The sequence below is a fragment of the Juglans microcarpa x Juglans regia genome, chromosome 6S, assembly GCF_004785595.1.
Source record: "Juglans microcarpa x Juglans regia isolate MS1-56 chromosome 6S, Jm3101_v1.0, whole genome shotgun sequence".
NCBI classification, from domain to species: domain Eukaryota; kingdom Viridiplantae; phylum Streptophyta; class Magnoliopsida; order Fagales; family Juglandaceae; genus Juglans; species Juglans microcarpa x Juglans regia.
In genome coordinates, this window is record NC_054605.1 from 17191520 (window position 1) to 17211398 (window position 19879).

The window sequence follows — 19879 nt, forward strand, 5'->3', positions numbered from 1 at the left end:
TATATTTTAGTAACAAAGGTTTCTTTTGCGAATCACATCTCTCTCTCTCCGGGTGTGCAAACACAGTGATCAGAAAGATCATTTTTCTCCATAAATACATTCAACAAGATCTTTTTAGCTCTACCAAACCTTAGACTCCATCATGAGTCTTCCTCAACCTCCTCCAAACCCTCCACACCTTTCTCCGGCAGTTCAACTTAAACTTTATCAGTCTTTCATATTCTCAATTCCTATCCTTTTTTCCATCATCCTCCTTCTACTTTTTTACTTGTTCTACCTCAAGAGGAGAGCTTCCGCTCTCTCTTTTCCTCCACCATTAGTACTTCCAATAAGTTCTAATCCAACCAGTCCATATTTTACCTCAGTAAGTCCTCTCTCTCTCTCTCTCTCTCTCTCTCACTCGCCACAAAGACATGCAGAAAGAAAAATGATTAGAGCATATATAAAACTGTGTTGCTTTGTTTTGTGTGTGTTTGTCTTTGCTTTTCCTTGTTGATTTTACGAAGGCTGGAAGCTTTTCTTGTGTCACTGAGTTGTGCTATTTTGTTGAGTCGATCTTCAACAATGTTTCACTGTATTACCCAAAAAGTAAACAGCATCAACGTGAATTAATTAATCATACACAGTAGTTTTGCAGTGCTCTGCCTCATCTTTTTCCAATGTTTTCACAGATTAGATGACAGCTTGTATATTTCAATCTAATATATATTTATCTAGTTCTCTATTTTCTTCATATTTTCTACAGCCTTGTTCGGTGGATTTGAAGGGATATATCAAGGATAAGCTTCCAGTAATCTTATTCGACGAGGAATTAAGAACAAGGGAGTCACAGTATGTACTTTGTTTTGTCCCCCCTCTTCTTTTTATTCCTATGTACGTAATTTTTCTCTTGGTTTTTATCTTAAAAAGAGGAGCTAAGTTCTTGCTCTTGGAGCATAGTGGCCTTTAATCATTTAGGCCCTACAAGATGTGCTCTGAATGATGGGATATCACATTCTTCAATTCGGAAAGCACTATTCACGATAGTGATTGACCACGAATCAAATTTTCCTTTATAAACTTCGCAAATGGACTTAGATAATGGCATACTTCTGAAAGTTTGAAACCCCTTAAAGCCATGCAAATAGAGTTGTCCCTGTAAGGCTGTAACCAGCTATGGCCCAAAATGCCTTTTTTTTTTTTCCTATGGAAATTTCATTAGAAAAGGAAAAGACGATACATGAGTAGGGAGTGAGGTTATCCAACAAACACCCCAGTATAATAATAATAGTGCAAAAGTAATGGAAAGAAGGAACATAAAATAGGTTTTGGGACCAATTTCTTGGTGGTCCACACCCATGCCCTACAAAGATGACGCCATCTTAAAAGATGGTTTTTAAGTAAGTCACCGTCGGAGGCGATGTAAGTTGTGGGTGCAGTTTGTTGTTTTGAGATATTTTTTGGAGAGATCCGTAATTCCTTTTCCAAGATCATCGGCTAGGAAAAACGATAACATAGTAGAAAGACTAGCATCAGATGGACATATCTGCAACGGATCATTTGTCTTCCCACGCCTCTGTGTGGTGGCGCGTGGTGGCCACGCGCATATGGTTGGGAGGTGAGGTGGGGCGAATTTGAAAGATCGTGAGGTGGGGCGGATTTGAAAGATCGTGAGGTGGGGAATTTGCTACTACGACGCGTGTAGTTGGCAGAGTCGTTGTGGTGCGGCGGCGCGTGAGGGTCACGCACCTAGATTTTTGGCACAGTTCCACATCGTCCCAATAGATTGGCGGCAATAGGGTTGCATGGTGGGGCCGTGTCAACTGATGGTGGCCAAAGTGCAATAGATCTAAAGAAAACCGAACCAGTGGAAGGGAGGAGAGAAAAAAAACACTACTATGGAAGCATATTCACACAGTGGTAGTGGGAAGGAAATAGAGGTGGAGAGAAGAGTGGAAAGCATATTATAGCTCTCACCCTCCTCTTTGGCGGAGGCACTCGGAATGATTTGGATTTTCTAAAGAGAAGGAAGATCTTCTCTTTTTAGAGAGAAGCGAACGACTCCACACGAATATGGCCCAAAATGCCTTGCTAGATAGAACTGTCGACACTTTTTTCTTTCACCTCCCATTTAGAATCTTTAATGGCATCCACTATTTTTTTATTTTTATTTTATCAAAAGAGCGTTTCTGAACAAGTCGACAAGAAAGTAGAATATACGAGAAATGACATCTTTGTAGGTGACTATATATATATGAAATAAATTTTCAGAAAATTTTTGGTATTTTGTATTGATCAAGATTCTTCAGAAAAGGTGCCCCATCAGCCATCTAGATGAGAATAACATGATTTAAAGTAAAATCTACAGTGTTTTTTTTCCTGACAGGGAAGTTTTCTCTTGGCTATTTGTGATCAATGTTGATTACCCACAATTGCTGCACTTTCTAAATAATGTTGTGATCAATGTTGTTTAGCTCAATCGTGTACCATGATCGTGAAGACTGATTTTCTTCAATGTAAAGTCTAGGAAAACCTGAACCGCACATGCATGGATCTCAAATTATATGGATAGTCAGCAAAATTGCTACAGAAGTGCTATAAATTGCTAAATTGCCCAAGTTTTAGAAGTTTATTTCCATAATATATTAAACAAAATATCAGCAAAACATGATACGAAATTGAAATGGAAGAACTTATTTTTTAACCATCAGGGGTAAGCTGAGCTGAACTGAAAAACATTCTATGAATTGTTTTTGCAGATGTTGTGTCTGCCTAGGAGAATTCGAGATCAAAGAAGAGTTGCTCCAAATCCCGTTGTGCCAACATGTGTTTCATGTTGAATGCATCCATCTATGGCTGCACTCAAGCTCAACTTGTCCACTTTGTAGATGCTTGGTCATCCCCACCAAACTTCACAATCATGCTCAGCAAGGTATCTCTGAACCCCCCCAGCAAGATAGCACAACTTCCAACCAGCATGATCCCCAGACTCAATCATCAGAACAACAGCAACAACAACAACAATCAGATGATGTAAACTCAAACATCACTAATATTTCAAGAGAACAGACGATGATAACGATTGAAGGATCCTCTAGTGTAAGTATATGCTTAACAGGCTCCAGCAGATTACCTGATGATTTGACCATTTGCAGGGAGAATGAGATGGCTCATGATCAGGAATCAGTAGTTCTCCATATCAGAACCCCATGAAAGATGAAGCAACACCATGCCTTCTTTCCATGTTGGAATAAAGTGACTAATTATACACGTACATGTTCTATAGGCATATAGATGCTGAAATGCATGCATACACATGCCTTTCAAACATTCACATTCTTTTTTCCTTTCATATTATCCCTCTACTAATTACTTTTTTGAAGGCGATTGGTGTTGGTGCCTGGTGGTAGTCAGGAGTGAAGTAGAGGGGGAAGATCAGCATAGTTTTGGATGACCATATCTTAGATTTGGGTGATATGTATTTTTTGTCTTGAGAGTTTAGAAAAGATCAGTACTGCCATTAATGTCATGGCACAATTATCTTGAGATGATCTATTTTTTGTAGCAGGCCCCAAAATAAATAAAACTATTGACCGATGGTCAGGATTGGCTTTCCAGTACTTCAAGCGTCAAGGATTTTTTCCTGTCATTCTTTGGGAAAATGCTGTTACTTATCTTGAATTTTGTCATCTCCAATTATACTAATTGATGTAACATATATTTTAAGTTGCTTTTCATTTAGATGATCGATATAAGAGGTCACTTATATTGCAACATGCAGCAGCATTTCAGACACCTAATAAATTAAACACCGACGTGAAACTTGACACTCATGCATTCTCATTGTAACTTGACACAAATGGGGTCTTAGAATTAAGTAGATTCAAGAAGTACCTAATCTGTGTGTCTAAGCTGCCAGCAGTCCACTAATGTTGTGTTCAACCCAGACTCGTACAATGAATTCTAGGATGACATAAGCTTCTAATGTTAGCTCCCAATTTCAATTCCTCAGAGGAATTAGGGAAACTAGCATATAAAGGGCCAATGCAAGACCTGTCGAGATCATAGTAGTTTTGAGGGGCATTCTTCCTCTATCACTCCTTAAGGCCATGGCTTCATAAATTGGGAAGGAATTCACCACCACAAAACCTGCTATGAACATCTGCAGAAACAGTCCCTCCACGTTGCTGATCCCTCTTAAAACTCGCATGAGCCCCGTTAAAAAAGAGGCTAAGTTAATTATGGCTCCGGTTGTGAATGGCACCAACATGGGTGAAGAGACTCCAAATTCAAAGATACCTTGGGCATATCTTTTGCTTTGTTCATCATTGACCACTTTGCTTGTCAAACCGAAACCATATGTGGAAATGCCTAAACACTTGAGAAAGTACTCGAGAAACCCGAACACGCAGCATGAAAGTCCTCTTTTCATCCACATTCTTTGATCGTTCCACCACCTTTGAACTGTTCCTCCCTCAACTATAAATTCAAGGAGATCTTGTCCATAGGCTCCAAGGAAAAGAAACACATATAAGAGAAACCAGGGGTCTGATATCTGCAACACATTTTCCAAATTCATTGGTTGGGAAGTGACAATCACTAGAAAGTGTAAATTTATCTATGACACACTGATCATGATCTGTAAAAGTACTCTCAACATCAAAACAATACGTGTTTAGTAAATATACCTTTGGAAATATACCGAGTCCATGGACAAGAGCTAGTTGGGGGAGAAAGGCATATATGGTGATGGGAATAAACGAAAGAGGCCAGAAGGAGTAATACATGTAGGCAAGGCCCATGAGAGGGCCCACAGAACTGATGCCATAAGTTATGGGACTGAAACTGGAGAAGCCAACCTGAAAAGCACCAATGATCCATCTCTGCAATTGGTTTAGCGCATTGATGAGGCTGATTGGTGCATCACCCAGAAAGGCTGGCCTCTTTGGGTTGCAAAATATGGACCTCCATCCTTCGCAATGCAACAGAAATCCCGTGTAGAAGTCCTCTACCAGTGATCCATATCTGAAGCCCACCTATGCATGTGTTTTGAAATTGAATATTTCATATTTTTCATCTCAATATGAAATTATGTAAGATTATCAAAATATTAACCGTTTGGATACCAAAATCATCTCAATTCATCTCATCTCTATCTCATCTTATTTTATCATTACAACTTTTTTAAATTCTCACACAAAATATAATAAACAATTCAACTTTTTCAAATCTCAAAACAATAATATTAATAAAAAATAATATTTTAATAATATGTTATTCAATTTTCATCTCAACTCATCTCATCTCAACTCACTATCCAAACCACACATTGTTTCTATTAAATATTCTATCCAAACCACGGATCTCAATTCTATTTAATTATTATAATAATATTAAATCATTAATCCTTTCAAAAGTTTAAATTAATAGAAAGAGACAACGTATTCAAATTTTGGATTAATATTCAAACATACATTTTCAATAATTATGAATCATATATATATATATATATATATATCATCGATTAGGTATTTTGTTTAGTTTAATTAATGTGAGCTACTTAACATGCACCTTCGTTGAACTCATTGTTCAAAGTACGTAGTAGGCTGGGAAAAGCTTACCTCATAACCCCATTTGGTGTTGTTCTCGTAATTGCACCCAGCAACCATGTGTGCCATTTCCAAAATAGATCGAGACTGGATAGGCTTGTTCACAACATGGTTCGGCCCAAGTTGGGAGATTTCTGGTGGCACAATATATGATGGGCTTCCAAAGAAAACTTGTCGATTGAAGAAACATCCGGTTCCAATATAATTAGGGCCCAATAGTCCGTCCAAACCCAACGGATTAGTTTGAAATGGTCGTTTATATTCACAACCGTAAGTATCGTCTTTGTTGATCCCAGAAAAAATTTGAGGGAACTGAACATATGATAATTGGGACCTAAGTTCTGAATCTAATAGGTAACACAATGCACGAAGAGGTGTTTGTGGGTCATTAGAATACATGTCGCAGTCCAAGGTTAGGATTATGGGTGCGTTGGTCATGGTGGCCGACACTCGAAGCTTCAATACACAGCAGAAAACACACAGCAGAAAACAAGACAACGCACTAATTAATGAAAATGGATAATACGTAGCAACATACACACACACATATATATGCAACATCTTGGTGATGTTTCGGACGATCAATTTTCTCTGTGTGCGTGTGTGTATATATATGTATGTATGTATAGAGAGAGAGAGAGAGGAAAGCATACATACCAGGACATTTAGGGCACCTGCCTTGAAATTGTGGGGTGAAGTGCTGTTCTTTTCCCTGGAGACATAGATGAGGTTTGGCATGAAATAGTCAGTGATGTCTCTGTTTTTGCTGCTCTCTAATAAGACCTGCTCATTGTTCAAGCCAATAAGTTAGGTTCCCTCTGAGATTAATGTAGAAAGGAAATTATTATGACAACGTACGTATATCCGGCCACAACAAAATTGGGATACTACTTGTTGACAGCGATTGGTTCTATTAATTGAGCCCTAAACCTTAATTATATCACAGAAGTTCTACGGAAGTCAATATAAAAATTAATTGGCTTTACGTGCTACGTCATATTGCAAAATAAATTTTTTTTTTATTGTAAAGTAAATCTGACATGTCGCATCAAATTACGTTAGTTTCATGTAACAAAGCAAACCTGAATGACAGTGGGATGATCTTGGCGAGTAAACCCATCTGTCCATTTGCTGAAAGCTTTTCCCTCTATCTCCTCAGTGATATACTCTTTGCCAACTTTTCCTCTCTCAACAACTTCCTCTACCCTTGCTTTCATGCTTTCATACATTTCCTGCAACATCGTTAATTGAGTACACATGCAAAGAGGATGATTAATAAGCTAATGTTTAGGGTTCTTGATTCCTCTTTTTACAATAATAAGGTTTTGTTCAATATAATTTACCTTAATCTGCTTACTATCTGATGACCAGGAGTGATTTGATTCAAAATAAGCTTCTGGGCTCCTCTCCATTATATTATTTTTCCTACAGAACGGTAACCAGTGACCAGCAAATTTTGCAGCTTCCATGCAAGCAAACAATGTCAACTCTGAGCCCCCATCATCCGATACATAGATTGAAATCTTCTCCGTCGGATATCCATAAGCCATGACTGATAATGTTGTGCTCACCAGTCTCATGGGTGGCTCCTTGTACGGATCAGCAGTGCATATAAAAACATCTAATGCCGGAAAAGAATCCATTTTCTTCAGAACCTTTTCGAGATTTTCAGGATATTCATTTCGATAAACGATAGTCATGAGGAAACCTTGTCGAGTCACCCAGACAAAAGCAAGGACGGCATCAGATAGGAACAAGGCGAGGGAGATGAGGAAGGAGGCCAAGGTGGTGGAATGGATGATCAGTTCGAGCCCATGTCGATAGAATAGTGCTAAGATGGCACACAAGTAAATAGCAGCAAACACACGGTTGAAGGCAGTGCGACGTGCATGTCTAAGCGTGTGAAGAAGAGGAGCAGGCTCGGCAACAGAGGTCAGGTACCGGCCCTCCATATTTTCCGGCGGTGTTTTTCAGAGCAACAATCTTAAATTACAGACCTGATGTTTTCGAGCACAACAAATATGTATGATCAGTATATGAAATGTGCTACCATATTGGAATAAAATAAGATAAAAACTGCTGTTGACTTTCTTGGATTCAGGCTAGCTAGATCAATTGGCCTCTTATTCGAAGCCAAAAAATGGATATAATATCAAAATGATCAGCAGTTTGCACATGTGATCACTTGCTAAGGCAACTGGTAGTACACTACAAATTAATAAATCACGACAAAAAATGTTAGGGTTCCAATAATCGAGCGCTATCCACGCTGCTGAAATACATAGTTTTTTTTCACCTAGCTAGCTGTTTTCTGGCCATCGCTGTACTTTGTCGGGGATCTTTCTAATTATCTTCTTTTAGGGTCTAATTTTTATATTGGTAAAGATCTTTAGTTTAAAATACTTATATAATTAATCAAAGTTTTTAATAAATTATATTACGATTATAATATAAATATTTAAATTTATCTCGTTTTATTAATTTAGACTTGTAGGACAAATTATTTTAAATAATATTTAAGTAAAAATCTTCGGTTCAAAATTTGACTATACACACTATTTTACTTAATAAAATATTTCACATGTTAGAATCATTCCTCTAAAGAGAGTTTCAACATTTCTCCTGGATAATTAAAATAAAAAAAATTTTATGTGTATTTTATGTGTACGTATTCTATTAATGTCTGACTGTATTATTTTTTAATATAAAATAATTATTTTAATAAATCACATCATAAAATGCATAAAAAATACGTAAAAGTTACTGTAGTTATATTTTTTTGGTTATTCATTATTCATTATTTTCTTCAACGCCCAATATGTCATGTAGTAATGTGATGGGTCCAGTATTACATGTCCCAACCAATCAAAATCAGACTTTGGAATTCCAAATTGGTCATCTATTGTTTCACTACTTTTTGACTTTTAAGATCTATATATTTTATGTTTTTTTAAAAAAAAGGTGGCTTGTGTGGAATTTTAATGTCAAAGTGCTGGTTTTTAAATTATTATAATACGCATAATAATATTAGAGGAAGAGACCTAATTATGAGTTTTTTAAAATTTAAAAATTAATTATGCAATGGTATAGATCAATATAAGAATCTTTATTTATATAAAAAAGATGAAGCGACAGATCATTTTATAATTGACATTTATTTTTATGAATATGCGTTTTGATGGAGGAGAGACAACATATATATATATATATATGTATGATGAAAAAGGATATATAGTATCACAAGTACTAGTCCTATTATCAAAATACACGGGAAAAAAAAAAAAAAAAAAAAACAAGAACAAATTAACAAGATGCTAAAGAACCTTTAATAAAATCAGTACTCTTTTTTCAAACCAGAGGCTGGAATATTGATCATTACAAGCCTTCGATTCATTCATTAAACGCACAACTAATATTTCACCGTAGATTTTTACGTGCTAGACTTTAAAAATATTAATTAATATACTTTAAAATGTTAAATATAGTTTTAAGATATACAAATTTCAGTGCACTCTATTTGAAAAAGTGAAATTCGTCATAAGTCATTTTTTCTTATTACGTAGGACTAATTCGGATCATCAATATAGTTAAATTGTTTATAAGTAGTAATAGGGTTACTACCTATCTATTATACAAGTGCATTTCAAGTTTTTTTTTTAATTTTTTTTATCATTTTCTTGTATTTTCTTAACATCCTTAATCACGAAGAAAAAATTAAAAAAATATATAACTTTACTAATACATGCTACCTTAATCATTAATTAAAATTAAAAATTAAAAACAATCAAAACAAAAAGAATAGTAAATGAGTAATAATAGATAGTAATCCTATCATTATTCATTGTTTATAACATCCATGCTAGACCTAAGCCCATATATCCAGAAGTCCATTTTTTATATATTGTGATAATATAACATTTTAATACTTAAAAAAATATTGAATCACAGTTAAATTAGCTCGCCCCTCCGTGTTAAACTCATGAATTCAGGTAACAACTCAGAGTCTCATACACAACTCCAACTAGTAATATTAGAAAATGATTTTATTTATAAATTAACGTGATTTAATATGGTATATCAAATAGTAAAATTATTTTTATTATAAAATAGATCTTATGTATTGAATAAAACTACGTCAATTTGAGAACTTGCTTTTGTGATCTCTCTTTCTAGATGTAGCACTTTCTAATAATATTATCTATCATCCTTTCATATGTTAAAAGGATTTAGGCTTGCATTCAGTTTATTTTTTTCATTATTATAAGATGTATTTAGTAAAAAGGTAAAACAGATGAGATTTACTCATCAATTCAGTGAGAAAATCTCCTCCGTTTTCAACACATTCAGTGAGAAAATCACAAGATAAAAACTGCCAAATTCTAACAACAGAAGCTTCATAATTACATGTCACCTTGATCTTCTCAGCCTCGGATCGAGCTCCAAGCCGATATTCAAAGCAAAATATACTCCTGGGTCCCTCTCTCCGCTACGTCGTTATTTCTACGAAATGTTAACAAGTAGCTTGCAACCACCTCCATGAAATCATGTTTATAAAGGGATCGATTCTCTTTGGATATATAGTCGTACGCCATGTTTATAAGAACGTATTTCCTAAACTCACTGGCGGATACTTGCACAAGTCGGCGGTGCATGCATCTAATGAACACGTCTAGTACTGCAGGAAAATGGTGTTCTTTCGCGACCTTTCCGAGGTTTCCGGGGAATTCTTTACGTAGATTCGACGCATACAATAAGATCATGAGTCCTGTGTGGGTATGGCAGCCCCCAGCCCACATGCATGAGAGCAAGAATACAGTCAGAGATTAGATCTTGGCCGTCGAATGCATATATACATATACGTGATCTGCATGTACTTGAATTACAATTATCTGACAATAAATTAAAAATTTTCAATAATTAGTAATTTAGTATGTGATGAATGAGCTTCGGGTGTGGGCAAACAGCTAGGGTTGGTTCGACTATGGTTATCAAAGAAGCCGAGGCAATTTGCAAGAGATTACCGATTGGTTTTACTGCAAATGGGATTATGCGTTCACACGAAAGTTCCAAAGGTACTGAGGATATTGGTGAAGTGGTCCAGACAAATTCGTACGTGGGAGAGTTGAATTTAACATGCATGGATGATTGATAGCAGTATTGGCAACCCGAGACAGTACTCCTACATGTGGAGGTGGTATAATAATTAATTAGAGATGCATGAGGAGAATTTTGTAGTGGCGTGCATGCATTTTCTGCACGCCCATTACGATGAGGCCACCGACAGTACTAGGGCTGGCCGAGGTAAATGCCTTGTTGGATGGTCTGCAACTTTCTGCTAAGTTGCATCTGTTGGATATGGAGGTCGAATCCGATTCATATCTTGTCATAAGTACTGGCGGTCACAGAGAGGGTGCAGCGCGGGAGATATGGGAAAGGAAAAAACAAGATATGGGAAAGGATACTACATGTCATTCGAGCACTATCTATTTCGATGAGATATCCATATAGAAAAGTAAAATCAAGAGCTATGCATGCTTTGGCCTTACAAGGAGTGAAGGGCGATACAGACCATTTGAAGTAGGGCTGGGCTCCGACTCCGACGGAGTCGGAGTGCTCGTTTTCGACCTTCGACTCCGACAAGAGTCGGAGCCAAATTGGAGCTCCGACTCCGACTCCGAATTGGAGTCGGAGTCTGACTCCAATCGGAGGTCGGAGCTCCGACCTCTTATAGGAGCTCCGACATAAGATCGGAGCTCGACGTGCGCTCGACGTGGCGCTCGAGCGGAACTCTTTCAGATAGGTTCGCTCGACTTCCGCTCGACATGTCTCTCGAGCCAATGTTCAATACAATGTGTGCTCGACTTGCGCTCGACACCTCGCTCGAGCGCAAGTGTACAGTAAAAAAAGTTTCGGAGTCGGAATCGGAGCTTCTTGGAGCTCCGACTCCGACTCCGAATAGATATTCAGAGCTACTCCGAATTCCGACTCCGAATTCCGATGACTCCGACGAAGTCAGAGTCGGAGTCGGAGCGGAAGTCGGACAAAATCGAAATTTTCAGAATTTTGCACACCCCTAATTTGAAGATTGATTGAGCTGGAATACCATAATTACAATGTAAATGGTTTTGATCATGACTCTTTTAAGGGTTATGAGCCCAGTTATTCATTTACAACATTCAAGTTAGATAAACGTGCATCATAAATTTGTCATTCCCAATCACACCACACTAACATAGTGCATTTTAAATAACTGTTCTTGTCAAGTCGTTGGCATAGGAAGCCAGTTAAAATGTACCATATCAGCCGGTATGAGTAATGACAACAAATCCAAGAGGATGAGTATCACTGCTCAGCTAGATAATGATGCAGTTCAAGACCAAAATAACACAAGCTAATGTAGCAACAGAACCTTGCGAATTCCTACTTGCTATAGAGTGACATTACAGTTCCAAAACAAGTCTATTTACAATCACTAGAAGCAAAGACTGCACGCCGACGCCATCCCACCCATTCCCTTCCCCCTCTAATTATTCAGTACGCTTAATCTCAGTATGAGTCCTGCTCATCAGCAAATAAGCAACACCACCGCAATTTCCACAAGTATTCACAAGATTTCTCTAAGCCTAGCCTCTAATTCCCACTAATGCATACTGAGCTTTTGAGTTTCGTGAAGTTAGCTCTAAAAAACGAGCTATGAATTAGCCAATGTCTTTCTCCCCAGAACTTCAAACATCTTCCAAGCACCAAAAATTCTCGCCCCCCACCCAAAGCTAACAAACAGACAATAATGAAGACCAGGAAAAAATAAAAGCAAGTAAACAAAAAAAATCATGACAGTTCCAGATTTCAGTTTTCGGTGGAATCCAAGCTCATAACAGTCCCTTCACCTTCTATGGAAGACATGGGCAGTTTACTTCCTGGGCTCATCTTCTTCACGTCCTGGCTGGAGCAAATGAAGATTCTTCTCACCATGTTACAGAATTCCCTGGAAGACAATATAACTGAATCAGAAAAACGCTAGATTGAGGATCATAGGGAAATTTTCAAACACTACAAAATGAATTATATTCTAATTTTGTGATCGATAAGAGCATTACAGTATGGAACATGTAATTTAGAGAGTGTTTAATATGAGTCATTATTTTATTGTGTGATAGTGTTGAAGAAGACTTACTGCCATGGATCGTCACCCACAAGCATCATATCCCCTTCATCGTCAGTATAGACAATTTCCCACTTATCACGAGGTTGAAGCTGTCCCTTGATGTTAAACATGTCCTCAAGTTCATCTATAAGTTGATCATATCCTTCCAACATGGTTAAGTCTACAGCCCGACCAACAGCAACCCCCTGCATTTGAACCTTTTGCATATTCGAAACACAACCATGAAATGCAGTTTTTCAGTAATTGACAGATTGGGCTATTGATCTTGAATATATTTATTAAATGGTTAAAAAATATTTCCCATTCAGCACCTTGGTGCGACTTCTGGTTGAAGTGGAGCAGTTTTGCTTGCTCTGAATATCTTTTGGCGGTACTTGCAGCTGTCCCAGTTGCTTTTCTTTTGAATCCTTTGATAGATCATACTTATGGTCTGAATCAATTGCTGACAGGGTACTACGTCCTTCAGTGGCGCCATTAGACATACTAATTGGTTGTGTGGTTGCCTCCTCCACAGGAAGTGAGGTTGTAGAGTGATTCATCAGCTCAATTCCAAACAAGCGGCAACCAGAAGCAGTGTCAGCTTTCTTCACTTTCTCAACAGGGTCAGGAAATGGGTCATTGTTTGGCTTTGAAGAGTGTGGAGTTGAATAGCCTGGTAGAGAAGGCCATTTAGAGACACTTTTGCCGTCATCCATCGTATCCTGAAATAGATGCCGAGTAACACGTGCACGAGGAGAAGATAACCAGCTCCCATCAGTCTGAGTCCTTGAAATTGAGTTGCTGCTGCTGTTAACATCTGTCTGCTTGTGATGCCACATAGCATGATTTTCACTTCTTTTGCCTTCAGCCATAAATTGTGTCATTTCATTAGACTGCGTCAATGCAGAATTCCAGAGAGTTGATCCAGTTGAACTGGTATTATCTATGAGATAGAGAGAGAGAGACGAAATTAGAATATCACCAACTCACCCTCTACACAAAAAATGAATGGGATAAAGTATAGGTTTTTTTTTTTTTTTTTTTTTTTTTATCTTAAAAAAGGTTTATCTCACCAAGATTTGGAATTTCAATGGGTGTTCTGGGCCTTTTGTTCTTCGGAGCAGGTTGAGGCATGCTTACAGGTACAGAAGCCACAAAGGGCTCTATCTCCCATGGTGAAACCTGGTCTGGTCTGGGAATAGATGCAGGTTCATCCCATTGAACCTAGAAAAAAGAAGGAATGAAATTTGATTGCCATATTAGTTTGAAACAATGAGGACGAAGGGAATAAAGAAATTACTTTTAGTGATCGCCATCTTGAACCTGCCCAATGAGGAGATTTATCTTCAACCCCAATTATTGTGCCCAGAAACCTGATCAATTGAAAATGAAGGGGAATCATTATATGAAAACTAATCAACACAAAAACCAATAGCCATTGCGTTATGAAAATATACTACCTTCTCTCTGGAGAGTCCTCCCCCTCAAAACTCATCTTAAATCTCATGCCAACTCCAAACTTATTGTTGACAGCCTCCAAATACTTATTTAAGCTTATTATGAACTCGCTTGTCCTGAGCATTTTAACCAAAGCAAATAAAACCAATGATAATATAGAATTATTCAACAGAATCGTCTTTTCAAGCACATCCTCAAGAAGGAACGTATCACACCTTGGCTTATAAAAAACTACAAACATAGTTTGGGTTGCAACAGCATGAGAAGCAGTTGCAAGCACTCCTAAGTGCATGCTCTGACTAGAAATCACAGATGATGGCATGCTGCTCTGTTGACGGGCAAGGCGCCTCACCCCAACTCGCAACTCCCCATTTTCACCCCTAGATGAGCAATTCATTAATGAAACAGTTTTAGCATGGGGAATACATATTTAACAGGAAGGTTAGGAAAGGAAAGAAAGAATCCGAATAAAATTAGACGAGTAAAAGGGGTAGGGCATATACCTCAGAAACACAAAGGAATCTCCAGCAACTAATCTCTTAGATGTCACAAAAACACTCCATCCTGTTGTAAGCAAGTGTCTCCGTGGTTGACCTGTTCATTGAATTGAAGAAAGTGAGAAACATGAATGAAAATAGATTAACTTATTTAATTTTTTTTTTCCAAACCCCATCTCTTCCTAGATTAATGGAACCCATGATAATCGCAAGGAACAGAGTAATAAAAAGATAAAATTGATTGCCTCTGAAAATATGCTTAAAATGCCATGCATAACCATGAAGATCCTTAGCAACCAATTCCTGAGTTGGGGTCGACTGGGTCATATCCTGAAGTAAATCCACACATGGAACTCAATATATCTGAAATGAAGAAAAATAAATACATAAAAAGACAAAAGCAAACTATTGGTACAAAGAAAAACGTTACCAGCGGAGGAAGGCATTCAGTAGCATGTTTGCGGAGAACAGAAAACCCGCCATGTGTACTCGTATCAGAGGCTGTTAAAACTTTGCAGAAAGAGTGAACCGTTGGTTTTGGAGGTTCAGGAAGTCGGCGATCAGGACTTGTAGGCTCAGTTTGCTATACATATTACAACATAATTGAAATCATTAAAAAAAAAAGGATTTATTTTTGCTGCCCAGAAATTGAAAGATGTTGTAATCAGAACAAACTCCTTACGTCTGCATCTGGCACTAAAGTAATTTGCGCGTAAACCTCGTCTGTTTCTTGTTCCGCCTAAAAAAAAAGTACACAAACATCAATAAAATAAAATAAGTTCTTCCCTATGTAGCAATTTTCTTCGATTTATTCCGGCGCTACGTTAGGTTGATGAGAAAATGCAAGAAATAAAAAGTTTGTTCCCATTTTTTAAATCGAATTTAACCTAATTTCTGGCTCGAAAGGAGGGGGGGGGGGGGGGGGGGGGGTGGCGGCGGCTCCGGTTCCAGTTACTGGAGACCTCATAAACCTAAAACTCGATCTAAGTTAGCTAATGCGTACAGCTCAACTGGGTTTATCATGGTTACAAAAAACCCATACAACATACCAAGCACATATTTTCTTTCCCTCGGTTTCCCAGTAACCAAACAGATAAACAAAAACATAAGGGTAACGAGAAAAACAAAAGACGAATCGAGTAGAGAAATACCAGCAAATCAACGTGAAGTACACTACAGAGAATCTTCGAGGGAAGTTGAAACAGTGGATTTCTCTGATTCAGCTCCTGATTTGTTGATGCCTCCAACTACAACCACCCAAAAATAGCAATTTTCCTTTAAATTTCCATAACGCAAATAATAGCAATTTTATTTTAAAAGTTCCCACAAATAACAAAACAATCTCAGGAAGGAAAGGCCCAGCAGACTCCAACAACCATAAATACAAAACTATACTCTCTCTTTTCTTTTCCTCGAGAAGAACTTTTCCTGGAAACCCTTTCTACCGAAACTAACAGAATCAATCCAGAACACAAAATATAGCATTTTAGGCACGTACTTGTTCCATGTGGCCCTGTGGGAAATAGAAGACCCTCTCGCCGGCCCGTGGCACGTCCACGAGTGGGCCCGCGCAAGCCTTCCATAGCTCGGTATACAGCTCATCCCTTCCAAAACCTAAGAAACCAAAGGAAAATTATTCACATTTCCCGGAAAATCAAAAGAACCCCTAGGAAAATTTCGGGAAAAAAATCGAACAGCCATTTCACCTTCCGCCAAAACATTTGACTGGGAAAACGACCCGCCCCAATTCGCCATGATTGAAATCCCCCGAGTCAAACACCAAAAATTCAAAAAAACCAAGGAAAAGCTCACCTAAGGATCTCTCCGACACCCTAATTCACCTAGCTATATACAAACAATACACGCTAATAACACCACTAATTAAGATCAATCCAAAGCAGTTAGTACGATTTATTACAAAAGCTCCGACTTTTCGCATCCAATACGGCGCTTTTACACAGAGTCACACCCTCTCTCTCTCTCTCTCTCCCTCAGTAGAGACTGCAATCGAAACCGTAACGTAAAACCACCAGAACGTTACGAAACCACCTTCGGAGCTCGCAAAACCACTCTGTCTCTGTCTCTCTCTACAGAACACAAAACACAACAGACTACAGAGTCTTAACTCTGAAGGTCGAAAAAACGGCTTTACAAATAATCCCCCAAAACCGCTTTGCGCGCGTCTTATTATACGCGACTCTGTTGCTTTAACTGTAACACACAGACTCTCTCTCTCTCTCTCTCTCTCTCTCTCTCTCTCTCTCACTAACTATACTAACCATAGTTAGGATCTAACCGGATGGGGCGGGTAAATGGGACGGCGATAGTAACGGAAAGGTTGGGCAGGGAGTTGAGTGGACAGGCTAAAAGGGGTCAGGGTCAGGTCCGACTGGCCAGAGCGGTGTGATAACGGCTGGGCCAGGGCGGCGGTTTTCTTAAAAATCATTTGTTGAGATGTACGGAGCATTGGGATGCGTGAACTTGGGGAAACGGAAGCCGTTAACTGCAGGCGTTCCGTCACCGTTAGGCTGCCGTCCCTGTCGCTGTCTGCTTCTGAGCAGGCAACAGGGTTGGCTCGAGCCAACCCGGCAGAGAGTCTTTTTCTATTTTCTATATTTCTTTTATTTTCTCTTCTTTTTTTGGAATTGATGATTCTAGCTTGACCTGCTTTCTTCCTAATAATTACGGTGGAATGCCATTCGGAAAGGGACCCACATGAACACGTGGTAAGCGTTGGATCTTGGTCTTCTTTTTTTTTTTCCCTCTTTCCCAGACTATCCTGTTTGCGGTCCCGGTGGTCCTCGTGTGCACACGTCAGCATAGTCCCAATCTGACGTTCCACGTGCTTCGGTGTCGTGGGACCCATACCGCTTGTATGGTTGATTATTTCATTTAAAATAACAGTTTTATTTGAATCACATTTATATCGATTCATAATTTGATTTAGTACTCATTTATTTTTCAAAGATAAGGAGAGATTAAGGTTAAAAATTTAAATAAAATATTATTAAAATATTATTTTTATTTAAAAATTTAAAAATGTTGAATTGTTTATTTTATTTTGTGTAAAAATTTAAAAAAATTGTAATGATGATCATGTTTGGGTTCAAAAAATATTTCATCTGTTTTCATCACATTATTATAACTTTCTAAAATTTTTACAAAAAATATAATAAACAATTCAATTTTTTCAAATCTTAAAATAATAATAATATTTCAACAATATTTTTTTAACTTTTATCTTTCATTTAAAACCATGTTATCTCATCTCTGGATTCAAACCAATCCTAAACCTTTTATTATGTCAAGTAATTTTTTGGATAAAGTGAATTTAAGGTGAAATCTTTTTTTTTTTATAAAAGTTTGTATGAAATTTGTCTATTTAAAATTTGTACAAATCATTTCTCTTCACTTATATATTCTTAAAGGTTGGTACCATGAAATGATGGCTGGTCTTTTAAAGTTTGAATAATTCTATTATAGGTCTCTATATCACACAATATTCATGTGATATAATTTAATTTAAAAAATAAATTTTAAATTTTAAATTTTAAATTTTATAAATCAAATTATATCATGTAGATTGTTTGCAGCATTAATGTTTTAAAATGAAAATACCTTTCAAAATTATAGTTAATATCGAGATGTTTATATACGACTAAGGTCATGACTTCGGTAAAACCAGCAAAAATTAGACAATATTTGCAGATGCATGAATGTTGGACCCCATTTTAAGTCTCGATATCATATCATGTCCTACTCTTTAGTCATTATTATATGTTAGATCTTGACCATCATGGAATGGTTCGAACTTCAACTATCTATGGTTTGGTGACAACAGAGTCACCTTGTACAAGAACAGTGAGACTTTCATTATATCTCAACTCATTTTATTATTATAATTTTTTTAAATTTTCATATAAAATATAATAAATAATTTTTTTATTTTAAAATAATAATAATATTAAAAAATAATATTCTAACAATATTTTATTTAAATTCTAACTTTCATATCAACTTACTATCTAAACCGTCTCTTAGTTTTCTATAGTTTCATATTTTTAATATGTTTTAGATATTTTTAAAAAATTCGAAGCTCATATACTTTAAAAAGTTACTTTAATTTTTTTTTTTTTTTTAATTCCAGTAAGAACATTGGGTTTTGTCACCAAATAAGAGAATAAAAAAATAAATATTAATACGAACAACTATTTCGTATAAAAAAAATCCTAAATTTTTTAATTTAATGATGGATGTCTTTTGAAGAAAAAAAAAATTAATATTCAATATGCATTTTGGATATGAGTTTTAACCAAAGTTTTGAATTTCAAATCGGTCGGTACAGTCAAAATATACTTTTTTTGTAGTGTAGTTGGTACTGATAAGAGTAAAATTTCATATTGATCAGAATTTCGGTCGTTTCAATCTGTATTGACCTATATTTTAGTTAGTACGGACATATATTTTGGCCTTTAATTTTTTTTTCATTTCTTCAAACTACAAGCGTATTTTTTGACCTCCTAATTCAGATCAGAATATTTATAATTTATATATAATTTATTCATATATAGACTATTATTTTAAGATATAATTTTTATATATTTATATATATAATTTATTTATATATAGACTTTTCCAAAACAATATCCGACAAAAATATCTCATTTTAATACCTTAACCAAAACAGTCACAGGTATAATATTCAAAACTTTTAACCCTTGCTAACACTTCATTAAATTATCTTTTTTTCCCTCGACTCTCTTAACGAATGTGTTGAATACGTTATCATACATACATACATACATATATATATATATATATAATATCTCTTCTATTTCTTATGTTATTTCTTTCTATTTGAAATATTATTGTTACGGTTAAGTGCTGCAGTAATCTCCGATAACCTATGAATAGTAGTAAGAAATTAACAAATAGTAATTAAAAAAGTAGTGAAATAATATAACATTACCTTGCTTACCAAAGACAACCTAAATGTAATTCGCATAAAGGAGATTATCAAAGCGGTCTGTTGGGCTGGTTTTTTTAGATAGGGTCCGAAATTTGAAAAATTGAATTTATTTGAGCGGGTATTCCCCTCTATCTAGATGCAAGTATGATAATATCATAACCGGGTTAGACATTTGAAAATGGACTCATATATGAAATAATGTGATTTTAATTTAAAAATAAAA

At 36.5% G+C, this 19879-nt stretch overlaps 3 protein-coding genes across 4 annotated transcripts; 1 reads left to right on the forward strand and 2 right to left on the reverse strand.

Moving 5' to 3' along the window:
* The first annotated feature begins 43 nt into the window (after nucleotides 1–43).
* LOC121237969 (probable E3 ubiquitin-protein ligase RHA4A) lies at nucleotides 44–3641 on the forward strand. Its single transcript, XM_041134903.1, has 3 exons — nucleotides 44–364; nucleotides 746–831; nucleotides 2739–3641. Exons 1-3 carry the CDS (start codon nucleotides 143–145, stop codon nucleotides 3190–3192), a joined length of 762 nt encoding a protein of 253 aa, XP_040990837.1. The 5' UTR covers nucleotides 44–142; the 3' UTR covers nucleotides 3193–3641.
* Nucleotides 3642–3765: 124 nt separating this feature from the next.
* Nucleotides 3766–10132, reverse strand: LOC121237968 (cellulose synthase-like protein G3). Its single transcript, XM_041134902.1, has 7 exons — nucleotides 10000–10132; nucleotides 6932–7585; nucleotides 6671–6820; nucleotides 6246–6371; nucleotides 5601–6044; nucleotides 4668–5015; nucleotides 3766–4534 (listed from the first exon to the last, which is right to left on the reverse strand). The coding sequence occupies exons 2-7, from the start codon at nucleotides 7538–7540 to the stop codon at nucleotides 3980–3982; spliced, it is 2232 nt and encodes a 743-aa protein (XP_040990836.1). The 5' UTR covers nucleotides 7541–7585; nucleotides 10000–10132; the 3' UTR covers nucleotides 3766–3979.
* Nucleotides 10133–11824: 1692 nt separating this feature from the next.
* On the reverse strand, nucleotides 11825–16855 carry LOC121237272 (auxin response factor 9). 2 transcript variants are annotated; one of them, XM_041133949.1, is made up of 14 exons: nucleotides 16394–16855; nucleotides 16186–16301; nucleotides 15839–15934; nucleotides 15370–15426; nucleotides 15118–15270; nucleotides 14933–15017; nucleotides 14694–14784; nucleotides 14406–14570; nucleotides 14193–14306; nucleotides 14033–14105; nucleotides 13806–13956; nucleotides 13065–13594; nucleotides 12763–12950; nucleotides 11825–12573 (listed from the first exon to the last, which is right to left on the reverse strand). In XM_041133949.1, exons 1-14 carry the CDS (start codon nucleotides 16440–16442, stop codon nucleotides 12435–12437), a joined length of 2007 nt encoding a protein of 668 aa, XP_040989883.1. In that variant the 5' UTR covers nucleotides 16443–16855; the 3' UTR covers nucleotides 11825–12434. The 2 variants fall into 2 exon arrangements, with proteins under 2 accessions (XP_040989883.1, XP_040989882.1); XM_041133948.1 differs by having other exon boundaries at nucleotides 13065–13675; nucleotides 16394–16854.
* Nucleotides 16856–19879: the final 3024 nt, after the last annotated feature.